The sequence below is a fragment of the Microcebus murinus genome, chromosome 19 (genome assembly GCF_040939455.1).
Source record: "Microcebus murinus isolate Inina chromosome 19, M.murinus_Inina_mat1.0, whole genome shotgun sequence".
Lineage (NCBI taxonomy): Eukaryota > Metazoa > Chordata > Mammalia > Primates > Cheirogaleidae > Microcebus > Microcebus murinus.
Window position 1 is genome coordinate 22603895 of NC_134122.1, and position 20901 is coordinate 22624795.

The 20901-nt window shown below is 50.4% G+C and overlaps 4 protein-coding genes across 7 annotated transcripts in view; 1 reads left to right on the top strand and 3 right to left on the bottom strand.

Annotated features, from left to right (window-relative positions):
* Positions 1-819: 819 nt before the first annotated feature.
* On the bottom strand, positions 820-7102 carry LOC142861033 (uncharacterized). The gene is made up of 5 exons (XM_075994842.1): positions 7069-7102; positions 6231-6370; positions 5942-6126; positions 4404-4697; positions 820-2113 (listed from the first exon to the last, which is right to left on the bottom strand). Exons 1-5 carry the CDS (start codon positions 7100-7102, stop codon positions 1954-1956), a joined length of 813 nt encoding a protein of 270 aa, XP_075850957.1. The 3' UTR covers positions 820-1953.
* Positions 2003-2611, bottom strand: LOC105868299 (rRNA methyltransferase 2, mitochondrial). The gene has a single exon (XM_012758968.3). The coding sequence runs from the start codon at positions 2445-2447 to the stop codon at positions 2169-2171; it is 279 nt and encodes a 92-aa protein (XP_012614422.2). The 5' UTR covers positions 2448-2611; the 3' UTR covers positions 2003-2168.
* On the top strand, positions 6314-17626 carry NUDT1 (nudix hydrolase 1). 2 transcript variants are annotated; one of them, XM_012758969.2, is made up of 5 exons: positions 6316-6388; positions 7316-7414; positions 8040-8191; positions 16481-16626; positions 16892-17626. In XM_012758969.2, exons 3-5 carry the CDS (start codon positions 8040-8042, stop codon positions 17062-17064), a joined length of 471 nt encoding a protein of 156 aa, XP_012614423.1. In that variant the 5' UTR covers positions 6316-6388; positions 7316-7414; the 3' UTR covers positions 17065-17626. The 2 variants fall into 2 exon arrangements, with proteins under 2 accessions (XP_012614425.1, XP_012614423.1); XM_012758971.3 differs by lacking the exon at positions 7316-7414 and having other exon boundaries at positions 6314-6388.
* The window catches only part of SNX8 (sorting nexin 8), a 45946-nt gene continuing 42658 nt past the window's right edge, over positions 17614-20901 (bottom strand). For all 3 annotated transcript variants that reach the window (XM_075995241.1, XM_012758964.2, XM_012758967.2), the window contains one exon: positions 17614-20518. In XM_075995241.1, coding sequence (XP_075851356.1) covers positions 20405-20518 — 114 coding nt within the window. In that variant the 3' untranslated portion in view covers positions 17614-20404. The remainder of the gene's footprint in view (positions 20519-20901) is intronic.

A 20901-nucleotide genomic window follows, 5' to 3' on the forward strand; every position in this document is an offset into this window, starting at 1 on the left:
ACTTTGGAACAAACTTTTTTTCACTCTTGACTCTTCCCAAAATTTTACTACGGTATTTCCTTGAATTATTGGGTTCTTTTGCTTTTCTCTGTGCCCACTGGAAATGCAAAGTATTTCTCTGCTACGCTACCTTCCCAGTGCTCTGCACGCCCTCAGAGAAGGGTCCCTTGCCTCAATGCTCCATCTCCAGGGTGCAGAATCGAGTAGCGTGAAGCAGTCAGTCCCCACACCAGTAAGGTAACATGTGCCCATCTTTCAAGGTAGAGTGTTCCCATGTGCCTTACTCATTTCCAAATTCTCATCCTCTCCTCCTCCCTCCACTGCCCAATCCCTGGCTTTCCTCTAACAAGGTGCCCGTCCCAAGGCTCTGCATCAAATTTTCCTTCTTCCAGAAGACAAGACTCCCAAGTTTGTGTGCCCTAGGAATGAAATGGGAGGGGAGGAGAAAGCGGTGGAGATAGGCAGGAGGTTGTCTGGACTTAACTACCTGACTGCAACCAAAAACAAAATGAAAAGTAAAAGCATCTGACCTCCAGCTTATTTCACAGAGCTGGACTAAGCCCCAGGACCCTAATGGAGATTCCCAGATATCTAGTCTTTCCCACACTGATCCTTGGAATTTAATCATAGTTACAGTCAATCAACTCTAGGGATAAGTACATTTCCAGGAAATGGCTTTGAAGAAACCAGTTGATTTTTTTCAAAGATAAAACTTATAAGCACAGAAATCCTTCAAAATAATGCAATCTATTTTCTTTTATAAAGCTGCATCAAGTTCCTGGAAAAGTAAAAGAAAAATAAATAAACACATATCACTGCTTGCTTTGGCAATTACTTTTATGGTCTTGGAAGTCTAAAGTATTACAACAATATATATTTCCAGCAAAAACCAAAGCACACCCACCCGATGATAAATTCATACTGTGTCTTCTCTGATTGTTCTGGGAACTTTTACTGCTTGAAGAATGGATGAATTTCCATATTATTCACCAGAGAGACAGAAATTAATCCCCAGATGGGAACTTCAGATTTTTCTACTTTATACTATATAGCCAAAAATACAAATGAAAACCTGTGCACTTTGGTCTTAGAGCAAGGGTGGAAAGCCTGCTGCTCTGTGACAGCCTCATCATCTGTAAGAGGAAGTCACATAAAGACATAGTGGGTACCCCCATCCCTGCCACAGCAACTTACTTTTCACCCTCCCCTCAGTCTGTCTCTCTTCATCCTTCACCTATCTCTTTCCTTTGATAACTTGCTCTTCACAAATGATGATATAAAAAAAGTTTTCAAGGCCAGGCTCACGCCTGTAATCCTAGCACTCTGGGAGGCCGAGGCAGGTGGATTGCTGAAGGTCAGGAGTTTGAAACCAGCCTGAGTGAGACCCCGTCTCTACTAAAAATAGAAAGAAATGAATTGACCAACTAAAAAATATATATAGAAAAAATTAGCTGGGCATGGTGGCGCATGCCTGTAGTCCCAGCTACTCAGGAGGCTGAGGCAGTAGGATTGCTTGAGCCCAGGAGATCGAGGTTGCTGTGAGCTAGGCTGACGCCATGGCACTCACTCTAGCCTGAGCAACAAAGTGAGACTCTGTCTCAAAAAAAAAAAAAATTTTTCGTTGGTGGTGGTAGTGATTTTATCATTTTTTTGTGGTCCTTGAATTTAGTTTTGTCATCTCTTTTTGGCTTAAAAAAATTAAAAAAAAGAGGCCCCCCACTCATGCTACTGCATCTCCCAAATCTCGGCTCAGATCCCCTGGCCACTCTCTAGGAGAGCACTAAAGACTACATACATAATTAAAAAGAGCCAGACGTGGTGGCTCTCACCTGTAATCCTAGCACTCTTGGAGGCCGAAGTGGGAGGATCCTTTGGGCTCAGGAGTTTGAGACCAGCCTGAGCAAGAGCGAGACCCCCGTCTGTACTAAAAACAGAAAGAAATTAGCTGGACAACTAAAAGTATATGGAAAAAATTAGCCAGGCATGGTGGTGCATGCCTGTAGTCTCAGCTACTTGGGAGGCTGAGGCAGAAGGATCGCTTGAGCCCAGGAGTTTGAGGTTGCTGTGAGCTAGACTGATGCCACGGCACTCTAGCCTGGGCAACAGAGTGAGACTCTGTCTCAAAAAAAAAGAACCTAATGACCATTGTGAAAATAGTATAGAAATTCTCAGTGCTTCACAGAGCCCTTCCATCTGCGGTACTGTGTGGCTAAAAAGTACACCTCTGATGATTCTTTCCGGCTGGCTTCAGGTTTTACAATCCTTGTGTTTTGGAATTCCTCTGTCAGTCTCTTCTGTAATCGATGGCTTTGACTTCCAGCCCAGGTTTTACAAAGGAATGTCCCCCCTCGGTGCAGGATGTCTGGAGCCATGTCCAGAAGGGACAGGCACAGGCTGATGAGCCTGTCATGATCGAGGTCCCGGATCCCTGTGGCATTGGGTGCCATGTCACTCAGAATCACATCTGCCTTCCCACCAGGAAGCAGTTCTAGGACTCTCTGGAAGGTTCTTGGGTCAGTTACATCAGCAGGGCACAGAAAAGTTGCTCCTTCCAGAGGAAATATGTGAAGAAGATCTACCCCAAGCACGAAGCCAACAGGAGAGCCAGGATCTAAGAAACAGGGAATGTGTTATTTATTTGCACCCTGAATCTTTCCACAAAAATATAATACATGCAACAAAATAATGAAATAAAACATTAGGATCGGCCGGGCGCTGTGGCTCACGCCTGTAATCCTAGCTCTTGGGAGGCCGAGGCGGGCGGATTGCTCAAGGTCAGGAGTTCAAAACCAGCCTGAGCAAGAGCGAGACCCCGTCTCTACTATAAATAGAAAGAAATTAATTGGCCAACTGATATATATATAAAAAAAAAATTAGCCGGGCATGGTGGCGCATGCCTGTAGTCCCAGCTACCCGGGAGGCTGAGGCAGAAGGATCACTCGAGCCCAGGAGTTTGAGGTTGCTGTGAGCTAGGCCCAGGAGTTTGAGGTTGCTGTGAGCTAGGCTGACGCCACGGCACTCACTCTAGCCTGGGCAACAAAGTGAGACTCTGTCTCCAAAAAAAAAAAACATTAGGATCAAGGAAAAGAGCTAATATGCAAATAGGTACACATAAGCCTTTTCCCACTATCTATAAATCCTATAAAATTACATGGTGCGAGAGGGGCAGTCCTCACTCTACACTTGAGGAACCTGAGGCCCAGACAGGAGGCTACTGTCCCAGAGTCATCCTGAACGACAGGCAGACTTCCAACTCTGAAATCACTACCCACACTACACTACCCACAGCTCACTGTCTGTGCAAGGGTTCTTATCTCTCAGTGGTCATTTTGATAAACTAAAATAGAAAATTATAAGCTAGTATATAAAGTGCCTCTAGATTAAATCAATAAATCTTTCCAGCTTAATCCAATTCCTCTCAATGTAGAAACTACTGGAAACAAGCCAAAAGACGGGGAAATAGATACAAAATAAAGTATAAAAATTGACACTTTGCTCATATTTGAGTAAAACTAATTATAAAATTTAAAAGATGTTACTGTTTCAACTTATCTAAAACAAAACTTCCTGCTTCTGACTGCTCTCAGCCCCACCTCCCCCTCTTCCCACTATCCCCACATTTGAAACCCCATTCACAAGCCTAGCACACCATCTCTCCATCAGTTCCCTACACTGAGGATGGCCACGGCTCGGTTGACAAACAGGTTGATAAGGGTACAGTCACAGACTTGTCCTGAAGAGCAATTAGGGGAACAGAAACCACTAAAATCAGATATTAGGAGGTCTCCATGATGCTAAGCTCAGTGATGAGAAAATGAACTGACATTCCAACACAAATTCATTCAGTCAATAAATATACAGCTCAATAAGGAAAAAAAAAACAAAAACAAAAAAAAAAAACAGCTATTCTAAAGCCCCGTGAGGCATCCCAGCCACAGGTATAGGCAAAGGCCACCCAAGGGGGCGCAGGTAAAGACACCAAGAGTTCACTGCAAACCTACCACAAACCACGAATGAGACTGATGTACAAACCTGAGGGAGCAGCATTCCTAAATCTGTACTTTCAACAAGTCACTAAACTCCTCTGAGCTTTAGCGTTCTCACTAGGATATTAAGTACGTCCCTACTTAAAGGTATTTAGGAGATCTCTTGGTCAACTCTCCTAGGTTGTTGAAATGCCAGTGCATGCTGGTACCCTGACTTGACAGCAGGAAGCATAAATGGCCAGAGTATTCAACACTGCATGTGTACACTAACAAAAAACCAAAAGCAACCCTGATGCCCAAAATTAGACGTGTGCCTTCACAAAGCAGCTCGACCACTGCGTATCTGCTGGCAGAGGGCAGCTTGCTGTCCCACTCACACTCTGGGTGGTCAGAAGGTGCTGATGGCAGCATGGAAGCCCACCTGTGCCTGTAGCATTGACTTTCTGCACCGCCACCTGACTCCATGCCCCAGGAGCGGCCCCACAGTCTAACACCCGAAGGCCGGGCCGCAGAATCTGGTGCTTCTCATTCACCTCCAGGAGCTTGAAGGCGCTTCGACACCGGTAACTCTCTACCTTGGCAGCCTTCACAAATGGGTCCCTTAAATGCCGCGTCAGCCACAAGTGCTCGGCACCCGTCCGACTCTTGCAATGACTCACAGCAGAGTGGAACCTTTGACGCTGAAAGGAAGCGCACACCAGCTTCAAGTACCTGGTGAGAGGAAAAGGGAGCAAGCAGGTTGGCATCACACGGATCGGAGGGTCCTGAGCACAGGGGCACCCTTGGTTCCCACCCATTTTTAGAGATGGGGCTCTGAGGCCCAAGAGAGAAGGTGATTTGACAAGGCTACACAGCCAGAAAGCAGATGTCATAGGCTGAATTTTGTCCCTCCTGCCCCCAAAATTCACATGTTGAAGGCTTAAGCCCCAGAAGTTCAGAATGTAACTAGCTGGAAATAGGGTCTTTAAAAAGTTAATCAAGTTAAAACCAGGTCATATGGGTAGGCCCTAACCCAACAGGACAGGTATCCTTATAAGAGAGTAAGACACCATCTATGAACCAAGGAGAGAGGCTTCAAGAGAAACCAACCCTGGCCACACTAGATCTGACTTCCAGCCTCCAGAACAGAATTTCTGCTGTTCAAGCCACCCACTCTGCCATACTTCCTCATGGCAGCAGATGTTGGTACTCTTTGGTCAAGGAGTGTTTTTTTCTTCCCTGAAGGTTTCTTCCAGGAGGATAGATCCTTGCCTGAGTTACCCTCCATGGCCTCAAAAGTTACCACAGGGCCTGGCCCAGCACATTTCTAAGTAAAATTGAACTCAACCTGTGTGAATGGTTGAAAGACAATTTCCACGATTCTTTTGACAAGTTATGATTTCAACAGTTTATTGGCCACTCACAATAGGTGGGCAGGCAGGAACTCTGCACGCCTCCCTTCACTGAACTCTCAGAACAAGCTTACAAAGTTCTATATTCATTTTCCTAAGGAAAAAAGTTATTACCCCCACGGCTACAAAGCCAAAGCTCCTTCAACACCAAAATGTGTTGACAAGATTTGAAGACAATGACTAGTGGGTCCTGAATCGCTGTCTTCAAATGGTGTAAGGGATCTCGTGGGGAAAAAGACTGGCTCCCAGGTGCCAGAAATAATTCCAGCAGTCTGGGATAGTGTAGTTACACAAGCCAAAAAAAAATGAACATTTACCCTACACACCACCAAGTCCACCGGATTTGGCCACTGACCACTCCAGCCCTATCCTATGCCATGGATTCCAGCCACATCAGCCTCTTGCTTCTCAGAAGCCCTGTGCTACATCCTTCAGGCCTGCAGTCCCCTACCTGCAGCCCCCTTCCCTGCCCATCTCCCTCTCTCTAAAGATCTCTACCTGGAGCCCCCTCCCCCACCTACCTGCCTCTCTCTAAAGGCCCCTACCAGCTGCCATCTCCCTCACCCACCCGCCTCTCTAGAAACCTTGTGGCGCCCTGCGTCTTTGGGGCCTTCGCTGGCCGTGCGCTGTGGTTCGAGATGCGCCTCCAAGGTGCCAGGTTGGGGATGCGGGCCTAGCTCTCGCCGCCCCCCTGTGCCCAACGTTCGGCCTCGCGTCCTGAACAGCAGGACGGAGGTGGGACCACCGCCCTTTTTACGGAGGAGCAAACTGGGCAGAAGAGGAACCTCCCCACTCCCCTCCCCGTCCGCACAGACGCCCCGCAAGCGCTGGCTGAGCTCACCGCCCCGCTCACCCTGCCATAAGCGACCACCCTGCCATGAGCGCCCACCGCGCCTTCGTCCGCGCCGCCGGAAGTGACCGGCCCGGCTTCCGGCCACAGGTCCCGCCCCCGGAAACAGGACGCAGATTCGGACCGAGCGCGGGACCTGCAGCCTGGCGCAGGGAAACCGGGTACGCAGAGCAGTTAAACGGGGGACGGGTGGCCGGGAGCTGGGAGGGAGCCGGGAGCCGGGGAGACGCAGAGAAGGGAAGGGGGAGCGGGGGGCCGGGAGCTGGAAGCGCGCCGGGCTGGGGAGCCAGGGAAACGGGGAGCCGGGCAGCCGGGTTTGGGGGGCCGGAAAGGGGTCGCCATGGGCCTGGTGAGCGCGGGCGGGAGGGCGGGAGTGGGGACCTGGTGTGGGCTGCAGTACCAGGTATTTGCTGCGTGTTCACTGTGTGTAGGAACGAGCCCTTACTCCGCGTCTCAACCTGGTAAAGGGCCTCAGTTTACTGACCAGATTCAGGCCACGTGGCTAACAAGCGCCCCAGGCCCTAACCTTAGGCAGCTGTCTGAGCACCAGAGTGCCCCATGTAGCAGCTGCTCCTGGAGCTGTGGACACAACTAGACTCTGGCGTCCAGTAGACCCAGGTTTTATTACTGGCTCTGCTGTTAGGCCTTGGGTCAGATAGCCTCTCTGAGCTTCAATTTACCCCTCTAGAAATAGAGAAAGCAAGTCTTAATTCATACAGTTGTTGGATCTTTTAAATGGGATACTTTTTTTTAAAGAAGTATATAGTCAGTGCTTAATAAATGATAGCTGGTATCACCATCACCAAGCTTTACCCAGGAGGCCAGGGCTTCTGGAACGTACAGATCAGTGTCAGGACAAAGTACAGAGGCCTCATCAGGAGCTCAGCCACACACCTGCTTACTCCATCTGACCTACCAGCAGCATCAGGACCCAGCCTCGGGTCCCTTTTCTCAGACACCGTAACTTCCAAGGTCCTGAACCCTGCATCTTAGCCAGGTGTGGTCCCCAGGCCGGGGATAGGGAGAGAGCAACAGGAAACTTGGTCCTGGTCCTCCGGCAGGGACCCTAGCCAAGGTATCCCCTTCAGAGCCTTTCTCAGGACCTGTACATCTGTTGGAGCAGAAGGGCCTCTGTGGCTCCAGTGTCCACCCTGAGTGCCAGGTCCCACAGCAGCAGTAAGAGCAGAGTAAGTAGAGTATGAGCTCCTACACAGGAGGGAGGACCAGCCCAGCCTCGATGGGTGGACCTGCCCCTGCCCAGAGCCAGGCACTTCCTGGGAGTCTGGAAGCCTGCTGCTGCAGAGACAGAGGCCAGATCCCAATGGGCCAAAAGAAGCACCTGTTAATGAAAAGGCCAACGCCATAACATGACCTATCAACTATTAGATAAATGCATTATTATTTTGGTGCCAGCTGGGGAACAGCGGCAGGTCTGCCCTACTGTTTGTGCATACGGGCTTGGAGTTCCTGGGAGTAGGCATGGGAACAAGAGCCCTCCATGGAAAGGCTGTGTTGCCCTCTGTAGCTGGGTATAGAGAGGGAGAGGGAGCTGTCCTCGCACCTGTGGGTCCGCCCTGGCAAGCAAAGGACTTGGCACTGATGCCACTGGGTTCTGAGGGCCAGGCCTGTCACTCCAGAAAATCATTTGTTCAATGGCAGATTTCCACCTGCCACAAGGAGCCACTTGTGGCAGAGCTGGGAAATTACCACCAACCCCCCCACTGGAGTGCAGTCCCCGGCCACTGGCCACCCAATACATGTTTCATCCACACCCAAAACAACGCTGACCCTACCCTCTTGCCTTACTCTCAGATGGGCACCTCCAGGCTGTATACCTTGGTGCTGGTGCTGCAGCCCCAGCGAGTTCTCCTGGGCATGAAAAAACGAGGCTTCGGGATTGGCCGGTGGAATGGCTTCGGGGGCAAAGTGCTTGAAGGCGAGACCATCGAGGATGGAGCCAAGAGGTAAGGAAGAGACAGGTAGGACCACAGACCCAGTTTCCTGTGGGGCATAAGGCCTCAGCCTGTGGGCTAATTGGAGTGTGTACTTAACCCACAAGCCTGTTTCTTCATCTCAACATGCAAATAAGCACAGTACCTCTTAGGATTTTTGTGAAGATTAAATGAGAAAATGTACATAAAGGACTTAGAACAGCGCCTGGCCTGTGGTGAGTGCTGAGTATGTGTAGCTGTTGCTGCGTGGCAGTGGCGATGTGTTTTAGGATAGATCTGGGAAGCTGCTGTGATTATGGCTTGAGCTGACCGATTAGGCTGTCTCAACTGCACTGCTCAAGGGCTTATCAATCACTTGGGTTCTACGTTTGTTCAGAGGAGCTAATGATCGTTTTCATCTAAAATCTTTTGTACACAGTCTCACCTAATCCTCAACACAACTGGCTTCACATGGGAAGGGACTGAGGCCAGAGGTCAAGCACTTGCCTCAAGAGGTCAAGAACGTCAGCCTCTCTGCCCTCCTGCTCCTCCAGTTTGTGCAGATAAATGAGATCTCTGTGTAAACATGACAAAGCACTGCACAAATGTTAGCTCCTGCTAATGTTATTCTCGCTCTGAGAAGGTTGGCAACCTTGAGGCTACTTTCCCTGGAGAGAACAAAACCCCAAATACATGGTAAAGAGGGGCCTGGAGAAGAGGGAAGCTGGGATGTTGCAGCCCAGTGGCTTTCAAGTTTTTTTCATTACAACCCTCAGTAAGAAAGATATCTTACATGCTCATAGAGCATACACACACTATTATACACATACAGCTGGAATAAGTGGCATATAATGACGCCATTACATGAAACTCTAATACCTCCTATTCTGTTTTTTTTAATTGCTGGTTGCAGTCCACTAAGTTGATTTCACAGAGCACAACTGGGTCACAGCCCTCCATTTGAAGAGCTCTGCATGTGACGTCCCTCGAAGTACACCACTCCAAGGCCTGGGACCCAGGGCTACTGCCAAGTGGACACATTTAGTCATTGTGGCAGTGCCAGTACAAATAGTGCTATGCTGGGAGGCTGCAACTGGGGAGGGACAGCCAGCCTGTGCCCATGCCAGGGTGTGTGCAGAAGCAACAGCATGGGAGCTGGCCACCACAGAGGCCTGCTTGGCCAACCATTTGACTGTCTTTGATCCTCTGAGACTGCCCATCAGGTTAATGTAGCACTGCCCTGTGTCAAGCTCAGGGACACAGAGGAACATATCACAGCCCCTGCCCCTGCAGGGGCACATCTCATCTGGTGGCTGGGTCAGGAGATTGTACAGAAAGGAGGTCTGGTCCATGCCTGGGGCTCAGGGCGTCCAGGACAAAGAGGCATGGTGAATAATAACTGGGCACAAGGAAAACTCCCTAAGGCCCCGACAACAGGCAGAGACCAGAGAGTGGGGAACAGGGCATTCACAGACGTAGGGAGGGCTGAAGGGCCTCGGGCCATGCAGGGAGAGTGGGGAAGGGCAAGGGGCTGAGGAAACTGGATGGGAAGAGCTCTGGTGGCTGAATTTTAGCTCTTATCTTGCTGGTGACAAGCAAACTTGCAGCCTTGATTTATTTTCGTACAGACTTTCTTGGGGTCTAGGGAACTTTTCCTCCTGCACTCTATATAGTACTCATTTCTTGAATGAGACATAAACACAGGGCATCACTCTAGACCCTCAATACTGAACATAGGTGGAGGTTCCCCCTCAGGCCTGGGTTTGAGATGGAGGAGGAAGCTGAGTACAGCACAAGAAGCAGTAATTCTAGCTGCAGCTGTAACTTGCACCCAGGTAGAGCACCCCTCAGCTGGACAGGACAGCAGCCCATCCCCTCCCTTTCCCTCTGCAGGTCAGCTCCACACAGCTGCCAGGTGGCCTTCCCCAAAACGGATCTGGGTTTCCCCTGCCCCCAAGCACAGACTCACACCAGCACATTAAAACCCTTTAACAGCTCCCAGCGCCCTCAAAATAACTCCCCACCCCATCTCCCCTCAGACACTCCAAGCTGTTGCCCACCCCGCTCTCCCTGGCTCCTCCCCTGGCTGCAGCTCCTCAGCCTTCACATCTAGAAGGTGCCTTCCCCTGACTGACCCTGCTGTTCTCAATAAATCTCATCCTGTTGATTGCCTTTACAGCACTCTCACCTTTCCTGGTCACATTTAATTATTCCCTTCCCCACTCAGTGACATAAGTTTTTATTGAAGTGTAATACAGATAGAGCAGATTGCACAAATCTCCATTTTTCAAAAGTGGGTCCACCTATTTAGCCAACATGTAGACCAAGAAATCGAAATGGACTGTGGGCCCTGCCCTCCACCCTGACTTCTGGCACAGTTGATTTTGGCCTGTTCTAAAACATCACAGACAGGATCACACATGATGTGCCCTTTTATCTGGCTTCTTTCCAACATTACATTTGCATGTAGCCGAAGTTTATTCCTTCACATTGTCTTATGGTATTCCAGCATATGAACATGCACTTTATCCATTCTGCTGTGGACGGGCAACGGGGGGGGGGGAGGTCTATTTTGGTGCTATTGCAAGTGGCACTGCTGAGAACAGTCCTGTGTTTTTTTATTTTTTTGGCCATATGTACTCTTCCCTGGTGGGCAGTTACCTAGGAGGAAGACTGTACGTGTTCAACTTTAGTGAATATTGCCAGTTTTCCAGAGTCTAAACTCCCACCAGGATGAATAAGTTCTGGTTCCTCCAAATCTTCAACATCATTTGATATTTTCTGTCTTTCTCATTGTAGCTGATCTGGGGATTGTGGCAATTGTGGTTTTGTCTGTCCTAATGACTAATAAAGTTGAGCACCATCCCAATGTCTGCGGGCCACTTGGATGTCCTTTTTTGTGAAGTGTCTGCTCAAGTCTTGTGCCCATTTTTTAACTGGGTTGCCTTTTTACTGACTTGTAGTTTTTTATACACTGTAGATGTAAGTCATCAGATACATGTATTGCAAATATCTTCTACTCTGTGGCTTGCCTTTTTACTCTTAACATTTTGATAAATAGAAGTTTATCATTTTAATGTAATCCCATATAATTTTTTTCTTTATGGTTAGCATTTTGTAGATCCTTTTGAAGAAACCTGCCTATCCCAAGCATAAGAAAATATTCTCCCAAGTTTTCTTCTAAAACTTGTTAAAATGTTAGATCTACAGTCCGTCAGGAATTGAGTTGTGTCTGGTGTAGGTGTGGAGGTCAGATTGGGCTTTTCCATAAAGGTATCTAGTTGGCGTAGCATCATTTATCAAAAGGCCATCTTTTCCCTGCACCGCACTCTCCCCTGCTATGGCTCAATGATGTATGAGACATGAAACCACGTCTGCCTCCTTTTCCACTGTTCCTCGGGTACCTGCATAGGGAAGGCCTTCAGTGGGCCCTAGATGGTTAGGCCTCCTCCTCACTGCAGATGACAGAATGGTTTTAACATCAAGGGCCTTTTTATTGTGCAGACTTATTCACTTAGTTAGATCCCTTCCCTGTGGCTCAGGTGGGGTGGGGGCTGCCCCAGCTCTCTGCTGTTACCTTTCTGATACCTGAGCATCTGCAAGGACCTGCTCTTCCCTGAAGAGACAGCTGCTTCCCACGGCCTGGATGCATGAGCGGTTTCCTAACCTCACAGACTTCTCAAAGCAGGGACAGGCTTGACCCTGGGACTGAGGTCAAAGTTCAGCACCTGGGCCATGTGCTGTACTGCTGTACCAGCTCCTGAGGACCTCTGGCCAGCTCTGAAAAGGTGCTCTGTGGGTCTCATCAGGCTGGGCCTCTCTGCCCTGGGGCACCAGCCCAGCATGTAGGGCACGCAGGAGCTAGGATACATTCAAGGGCAGGGGCACCCTCTGACAAAGCTCTGTGCCCTGCCCGTGTGTGGGATGAGAGAGGCATGCTGGGTGGCAGAGCGCTGCAGTCCCCAAATATTAGGTCATTAAATATAAACTGTCTGATTTCAAATCAAAAGTGTAGTTTGTTATATCTCAAATAAGAAGCAGTACAATTAATCTAAGTATGTGCCTAAACTACTAACAGTGTTGCTATCTTAACAGTAGCTTGTTTATGCCAGCAGTGAAGAAGCCTGGAGAGCAAGTAGCAATGAAATCACGAAAGGCATTTTCCACAGCTGCTGAGAAATTTAATCTTTCCTTGCAAGAAATGGTCCAAAGCCTGGGAGAAGTGGTAGTCAGTTGACACCAAGGTCTGGCGAATGCTGTGGATGACAGAAAGTTTCCAAGTCAAACTACTACTGTAGTTTGAGCAGCATTGTTTAGGTGCCATGTGGTCAAGCATTGTCATGCAAGAGCTTTGGCCTGTCTCTGTTGACCAGTCTCACCTGCTTAATTGTAAGCTTCCTCATCATTTCATCCACTTGGTTGCAGTAGACATCTGCTGTCATTTATTGACCAAGTTTCATGAAGCTGTAGTGGATAATGCCAGCGCTGGACCACATTAACTTTTTTTGATGAATGTTAAATTTTGGACTGTGTTTCAGCACTTCATCTGTATCCAACCATTGTGCCCAACGCTTGCAATTATCAAAAAGAATTCATTTTTCATCACACATAACAACACTGTAGAAATGGTTCCCTTTCATGTTGTGACAGCAAGGAAAGGCAAGCTTCGAGATCATCTTTCTTCTGATTCTTATTTAATTCATGCAGAACCCATCTATCCAGCTTCTTTACCTTGCATATTTGTTTCAAATGGTCCAATATTGTTGGAATAGTAACATCAAACTTTGCTGCTAATTCACAAGTAGGTTGAGATGGATTCGCTTCCACTACAGCTTTCAACTCATTATCCACCTTGGTCTCAGATCACCCACATGACTCTGAGACCCAGGTGGCTCATTTTCAAGATTACAATCACCAGAAAAGAACTTCTCAAACCATCGACTTACCATGTGCGTTCATTAGCCCCATCGTTCCCAAACGCTTTGTTGATATTTCGAGCTGTCTGCGCTGCATTGGTTCCATGATGGAACTCATATTCGAAACTAACACGTTTTGACTTATCCATAGTTTCACAAAAATTGCTCTTAAAAAATGTGAAAGATAATCACAAGCCAAAGTGTGCGTTTGAAAGACTGAGGATGTACCTTCACAATAGGGAAAAAACAAGAAGTGTCAAAGTGAAATGTCAGAGCTATCACCTGTCAAACTTAGTACTTAAGGAAATCAGACATTTCATACTTAATAACCTAACATTCAGTACAGATGCTCCTCAACATACAGTGGGCTACATCCTGGTAAACCCATCAAGAGTTAAAAATATCATGAGTCAGGCCGGGCGCTGTGGCTCACGCCTGTAATCCTAGCTCTTGGGAGGCCGAGGCGGGCGGATTGCTCAAGGTCAGGAGTTCAAAACCAGCCTGAGCAAGAGCGAGACCCCGTCTCTACTATAAATAGAAAGAAATTAATTGGCCAACTGATATATATATAAAAAATTAGCCGGGCATGGTGGCGCATGCCTGTAGTCCCAGCTACCCGGGAGGCTGAGGCAGAAGGATCACTCGAGCCCAGGAGTTTGAGGTTGCTGTGAGCTAGGCTGACGCCACGGCACTCACTCTAGCCTGGGCAACAAAGCGAGACTCTGTCTCAAAAAAAAAAAAAAAAAAAATATCATGAGTCAGATAGGCATTTGTAATAACACAGCTAGCCTTCTGAACATCCTAGCTAGGCCTAGCCTACCTTAAACGTGCTCACAAGACTTACCTTAGCCTACAGTTGGGCAAAATGATCTGGCACAAAGCCTATTTATAATAAAGTGCTGAGTATCTTGTGTAATCTATCAAACACTGTGTTGAAAGTAAACAGAATGGTTGCCTGAGTACTAGAAGTAGTTGCTACTGAACCCTTTGTGCTTTCACACCATCAAGTCAAAAGATCCTATGTTGGAGACCGTCTATACACGTGAGACACGGGAAACGCTGAAATCAGGCTGGCACTTAGGGGTCCCCAGGGCCCAAACAGCCTTGCCCATCCTGGGGGAGACCTGCCATTAGCCCCAGGCTGCACACTGCCAGGCCTCCTCACCTGCATGTCTGAGTGCAGCCTCCCTTTGGAGACCTCCTGGTGCCTGGCAGCCCCAGCCCCGGCTGTTCAGGAGAGCGTTGTGGAGTCTGGCACAGGCTCTGTCCACCACGACGCTGCCCTGTTCTATTTGGAGGGATCCAAAAAAGAACAGGCCCTCCACACTCACCTGCAGGATAGGCGTGAGTGGGGACTCAGTCCCACTCCCCCCAGACAGGCACTTGGACTAGGGTATGTGGAGCCCAGGTCATCCAATGTATGGCACGAGCTGCTCTTTCTAGCCAGCATCCCTGACCCACAGAGAGCAGCAAGGACTGCAGGACTGCCACAGGGCTTCCCATGCCCACCATCTCTCCACACCACAGAGGTGCTGGCTGCTCTGTTTTTAATTTACTACTCATGTGCCTGCTGTCTGGGGAACTGAGCATCAGAGATACTCAGACACTTCAGCAGGACTGTGGCAGTGTCGTCTTCGTCTGCCTAATTATCCCAGCCTGTGAAACGGAGCTTTAGCTCTGCCACCAAGGAGATTATTGACATTTCATACACGTCCGTGTACTCAGAAAATTAACTAAAATTAGTCAAAACATTCTATCAGTAGGTGAAGTTTTTAAGATAAGCACCAGCCTGCTGCCAAAGAGGCGGGTGAGCCCTGCAGAGCGTTTCTGCTACATTCAGTTGGGGGGCCGTTTGCACCTCCCCAGGTGACAACACACACACATCTTGTTAGGTCAAGTCCAGTGTTAACCCCATGAGCAAATGCCAGTCTAGGTCTGCGTTTCCTCTCCAGCCCGGAGATCCCAAGTCTGTTTAACCCAACATGTGTTTCTTAAATGAACAAAGCAGTTTTCCTAATTAAAGGCAGAAAGTGATCATGCATTGTGTCCCTAATGTAACTTAGAGATCAAAGCTAAAAAAATTTTTTATATACGACAATAAACGGCCAAACATAATAAGAATGATTTTACAGAAACCAGTAAATACCAGGCAGTGGAGAAGTGAGAAACGACTCTGAGGGAGAAACAGGCTGCGATTCAGGGCTGCAGTGGCTGTGGGTCCCCAGGGTCCCGAGCAGGGTCTTCTCAGAAGTATCTGCTAAGAGGTTGAACGAGAAACCAAGCAAGCACAACAAGCAATTTGCTCAGGATGAGAAGCTGCTTGTCACAGGCTTGCACAATAGCCAGAAGTTGGAATATTTTATTTTTCCATAATACACAACAGTTGAGAAACTGGTTGGATTCCTTGAGGTGTGGAATGTCACTCACCCCTCTTGAAAAAAGCACAAGGTATAAATGATGTTTGCATTTTGTAAAGGGATGAGAAAGACCCCCACCTCCAAGGAAAAACACTGAAATGGCACGGAGGGTTCTCAGTGATGAGTTCATGTGTGTTCTGTTTCCTGGGTTGTCTACAACAAATATGTAATTTTTAAAATAAATTTAAATTAGCAACAGCATTAGACTATTTAAGGGGAGCAGTTCTGGCTGTGTGCAGTGAGAGGGCTTGTTCCAAGCCATAGGAGCACTTGAGTGCTCCCTGGCGAGATCAGCCCCTTACAGCACCCTCCACACACAGCTGGCTGTGCCGGGGAAAGCATCCCGAGAAGGGGTCCACAGCCAGAGAGGCCAAAGTCTTTGTCCTGTATGTTTCACCTGTGCAGGGTACTGGCTCCCTGGCAGAACCAAACTTAACATGAGAGCTCCTCCTGCAGGAAAGAGGCCCCAGAGGGCTTCAATTTGACCCTGTGAATCAGAGCAAGGGCACGAGGCTGAAGAGACATTTTGGGGGAAGAAGGGGCAGGGTCTGGGCTCCTGGAGCCTCAATCAGGAGACTGCTGTGAAGCTCTGCTGAGGGAAGAGCATGGGGAAGAGTCTGAGGAAGGGCTGTCAATCCCAGCCCTGCCACCCACTTGTCTTGAGGCCATGGCTGTAATCTGGTACCTAGAGGGTGTTCAACTAGGCCTGTGCACCCCAAACTTGTGGTCCCTCCCCAGAGCCCCTGTAACAAAATCAGTTTCTTAAAAGTTCAAGTTAATTCCAGAGCTCAGTCAGGTTGGGACCTACTAATGCATTCTAAGTGACATCCCCCTAGGCTCCCAACCCATGCATCCATTGGGGTACTCCTGGGCCACTGCACACATGTGGCTATCTTCCTCCCTCCCCTCACCATTCTCCGGGTTGGGGTTGCGTGGGGGTACGGGTGCCTTGCTGCCAACCTGCTTCCTCCCTCCACCTCTGCCCACAGGGAGCTGTGGGAGGAGAGTGGCCTGGTGGTGGACACGCTGCACAAGGTGGGCCGGGTCATGTTTGAGTTCCAGGGTGAGCCTGAGCTGATGGACGTGCACATCTTCTGCACAGACAAGGTCCAAGGAACCCCCGTGGAGAGCGATGGTGAGTTCGGGGCTGCTCCCTGCTCCCCACACCCGTGGGTAGGAGACCTGGTAGGAAGCCTGGTCTCACTGCTCAGATGGGAGAAAGGCCACCAGCCCACACGAGGCCTGAGCGCCAGGCCAGCCCCGCAGGCCTGCCTCCCTCCAGCACACAACCAGGTCACCACACACCAGCCCGCGGTCGTGAGGGTGAGATGGGGAAGAATGTCAGTTTAGTGTAAATCTGGGGTGAACACCAATGCTCTTCCTTTCCACCCCTTGTACAGAAATGCGCCCTCAGTGGTTCCCACTGGACCAGATCCCCTTCAGCGACATGTGGCCTGACGACTGCTACTGGTTTCCACTCCTGCTTCAGAAGAAGAAATTCCAAGGGTATTTCAAGTTCCAGGGTCAGCACACCATCCTGGACTACACCCTGCAAGAGGTAGACACCGTCTAGCAGGAGGTCAGGGCTGGCCCAGCCTGTTATTAACACAGCCACACCCACTGACACAGCTGGCCTGATTCCCTCTGGATTTGGAACACAACTGGATGGAAAGGAAAATAAAGGTCTTCTGCCTCCAAACCGTGGTGCCAGGCACCAGCACAGCCAGCCCATTCCTCTCCGCAGGAGGCTGCCAGGCGTGCTGGGCCGACCCACGCTGAGGGACAGGGTGGGAGAGGAGATGCTGGGCTACTGGGGAGGACAGTGTCCCTGACAATCCCCGCAGTGACAGCTGGTGGAGGTCCACGTGCGTGCTCAGCACCCCAGGCCAGAGGACACACCCTCTCACCACCACCCCCTTTTGTGAGTCATCCTTTTGCAGTGGGGGAAACTGAGGCATGGTCAAGGGCTTAGGGTTAATACCAAGTCTAATGCATCATAGGCTGGTCCCCTCGCCTGCCCCAAGTCGAACCACCTGCTACACAACTTACAACCTGACCCAACTTCATACATATTTAGTAACAATGTTCCCATAAGTTCAATTAAAAACCCCAGCACGTAGACTGCTTGTAAACAATTCCAGTTTATTGCGTGTAGTAGTAACTGATTCCTGCAGCCTTATAAAGTGCTTCATACATAAACTACCTCGCGCAAAGCAAGAGAAAAGGCCTCAAATGCAGAGCGTTTCTGACTCGCAGTCCCTGCTGCAGCCTGCCTCCAGTGCTGCCTCCGTGGCCCAACGCCAGGTATCTGCACGGTTCCCCTTCATGCGCTGGGCACAGGCCAGGAGAGTCTGATGGAAATGTCCGCCTTTGCCCATCTACAAAGCCACCACCCCCCTCCCACCACGCAGGCCTTCAACCTCAACAGGATCAGCTGCCTGGACAGGATCAACAGCAGGCAGCATCTCCAGGCAGGGTCACGCACTGTAGTCCCCCCACCAGGCCAGGTGAGGCAGGCAGCCCACAGCCGAAGGACAGAAAAGGGAGGTGGGCTCTGCCATCCCCCAGCCAACTGCCCTGTCCAGCAGGGCTCATCCTGCTGACCTTTAGGAAGCACCTGGGGGTGGGAGAGGCAGGACTATGGGAAGGGTGCCCATCTCCACAGAATCCACACTCTTCCCCACCCCTGCCTTCCTCACTCTCACCCCTACCCTCACTTCCCTACCAGTCATCTTCCCCCTCATCCCTACCCTCACCTCCCTCCCCCTTATCCCTGTCCACCTCACCCTCACCCCCTACCCTCATCACCCCTGCCCTTCTGTTCCTCATCCTCCTGCTCACCCATCCCCTCCTCACCACTCCTCCCTATCCCTCCCACCCTGCTCTTCTCAACTACACCCTCATCCTCAGTCTCCAAAACACAACCCAAGGACCTTGTTCCTGAAGAGTTTCCACTATGAGGAGAGGTCACCAGGCAAGTGATCTAACACACACACTCACCCAGGAGTAAAGTTCTTTTCAGGAAAGTTCATTGGAAAATCTCGGTTCTAGGACTCTCTTTCAGGGTCTGATTAAAGAGTGCATGCCTTGCCTACCCGATACTCCACAGCTCTTCCCCCATGATCCCCCAGTCCCATAGCCGGATGGGCCTGAGCAAGACAGGACAGGACACCTTGCAGCCTTCTGCCCAAACAGGGTCAGGCTTTAAGTCCCAAGCATCACAGCATCAGCAGGCAGCAGTCCCATGCGCAGCACAGGCCTACTCAAGTGTTTGAGAACTTGTTTCTACAGAGAGCGCAAAAAGCAAACACAGCCCTGCCCCTCAGATCCAGGCTAGTCAATCTCCAAACTTCCATCCTATGGGAACTCTGTTCTCTCCTCTGGCCAGGAGGGAGCAGCCGGCCCCATGGCAGGGGTGGACCCAAGTCCCACAGCACCGTGTCCTCCCAGAACCCAACTCGACTACTTGCAGCACAAAAAGGCCCTGATGGTCCCTCTGGCCTGTGTATGTGAACTGGCTTATCGCAAAAGGTCACCTATCTGTGCAGCACACAGAGCGAGCCCCGCTCCTGCCCCAGGGCCCGCATCCTGGACAAAGGAGGAATCCTGCATCAGAATGAGGGGAAAGTATCCCTGGACGGGAGGAACATCAGAAACCCTGCAGTCCGATAGCACCTCTTCCAGCGTCTCTACCTAGCCAGTGACACCAGTGGGGCGCCAGGGAGGCCAGTCTGGCTGCCAGCCCTTGGAGGAAGGCCACACACGCGAGCTACAAACAGGATTCGGGGAGTAACATGTCCAAGCCTACGGGTCATTCTCATCGCACAGAGCTCGGGAAAACGGCTTTCTTCATCCCAAGAAGGGGAATGGCCCAAAGGATGGCTGGTCCCTCCATGAGTGGGCAGCTGGGCCAGCAAGTACGTGGAGGGAAGCTGGGAGGAGGCTCTAGTTGCCCAAAGGAAGGAAATTGTTTAAAAGGAGGTCAACTCCAACAACACAGATTCCCCCTATAAAGCCCCAGCTAAAAGAGAATGTATTCCCTGCTCCCCTTGCCTGTCCTCTGCCCACCCTTCCAGCCTCAATGCCACATAGTGTGGGGACGCTGGCCGCCCAAAAGCGAGGGAAATCCATGCAGTGGAAAAAACAGTTTCCAGCACGCAGACGGACAGGAGGAGCCACAGTCCTGCATTTGTCCTCCATGTCTCAGACCATGGGGTACACACAGGGTCACATGTCTGCATGGAGTAGCACAAGGATACTCAGTCCTGGGGGTCAGTCCCAGACCAGGGCTTGAGGCATTCACTGGAGCGACAGACCCTAGAAACTAACACTGTTTGCATCCAGCAACCTTCTGTAGCAGCAGATGGCTGCCTCACCTTCTCTATCCAGCTACTGCACAAGCACGGCACAGTGACACCACCAGGAAGTATCTGCAGGCATCAGGTAACACTCTGACCCAGTGGCAGTAGTCAGCCATCACATCCAGCCACAGAGCAGTCCTGTCCTCCTTCTCCCTTGCTCACTGACCCAGCCCCCAAGAGCAGTCCCTCAGACTGTTCTAGAACCTGGAGCCCTCACCCCCAACGCTCCTCCAGGTGTTATCTGCTGTGAGACACAATCCTTGCCCTCCCCCCACAGGGCAGGAAGAGAAATCACTGCAGAGAATCCCAGCACCTGCGCCTACTGGCCAGGCTGGACTCTCACAGCGGGAGGAGCCGTCAGAGGATAAGGGGGTGTGGCAGCCCCCGAGTGGTCCGCTGTTTCCATGGATGTCGCAAGATGGGCGCAAGATGGTCCAGTGGCCTGGCTCCAACCAGGGGACACCACAGGGTGGGGAATGAAACAGGGACACAGCGTTTGGAAAGAGGCTTTAGTGAGGCCGCAGGGAGCTCTCGTCATCACGGCCTCAGGCACTAGTGAGGACACACGCCATCCTCTGGTGGGGAGCGTGGCGGGGTCAGCGCGCTGTGTGGTCCCACAAAGAGGCAGCTCAGCTTGGGCTTCAGGTCGTTCCATACCTTGCTCATCTGAGGGAGAGAAGATCACAGGTCAGCAGGGTGGGGACCTGGGCTCTCCTCCAAGCCACCATGGCCCTCCCACTGCCAACCACAGATGTCCGAGTCCACACCCCAGAGATTCTGACTTCATAGGTCAGGGGCAGGCTTTGCGCCCCAGAATCTGCATCTCAAACAAACAGGTGGTTCTGGCAGGAACTGGTTCTAGACCAGGGTACAGATGGCCACTGACCTGGCCAGTTGCAGCTGCCTCCCAAATGGTCTGACACCCTACATCGTCCACCCCAACCCACCCCACACGGTTGCCAACGACCTTGGTGCACAGTGGTCCTGGGCCTGCTCACAGAACCACCAGCTCCCTGGATGGATCCACCGCGGACCCTGGACTCTGTGCA

Excerpts from the sequence above, each read along its gene's own strand:
- NUDT1 (XM_012758971.3), top strand. The coding sequence starts at position 8,040 with ATGGGCACCTCCAGGCTGTATACCTTGGTGCTGGTGCTGCAGCCCCAG. Across the intron at positions 8,192-16,480 it reads ATCGAGGATGGAGCCAAGAG|GGAGCTGTGGGAGGAGAGTG; the intron begins GTAAGGAAGAGA and ends CTCTGCCCACAG. Across the intron at positions 16,627-16,891 it reads AACCCCCGTGGAGAGCGATG|AAATGCGCCCTCAGTGGTTC; the intron begins GTGAGTTCGGGG and ends CCCCTTGTACAG.
- LOC105868299 (XM_012758968.3), bottom strand. The coding sequence starts at position 2,447 with ATGGCACCCAATGCCACAGGGATCCGGGACCTCGATCATGACAGGCTC.
- LOC142861033 (XM_075994842.1), bottom strand. The coding sequence starts at position 7,102 with ATGAGGCCTCTGTACTTTGTCCTGACACTGATCT. Across the intron at positions 6,371-7,068 it reads CTTTGTCCTGACACTGATCT|GCTGCAGGTCCCGCGCTCGG; the intron begins GTACGTTCCAGA and ends TCCCTGCGCCAG. Across the intron at positions 4,698-5,941 it reads GTTTCTAGAGAGGCGGGTGG|GTACTTGAAGCTGGTGTGCG; the intron begins GTGAGGGAGATG and ends TCCTCTCACCAG.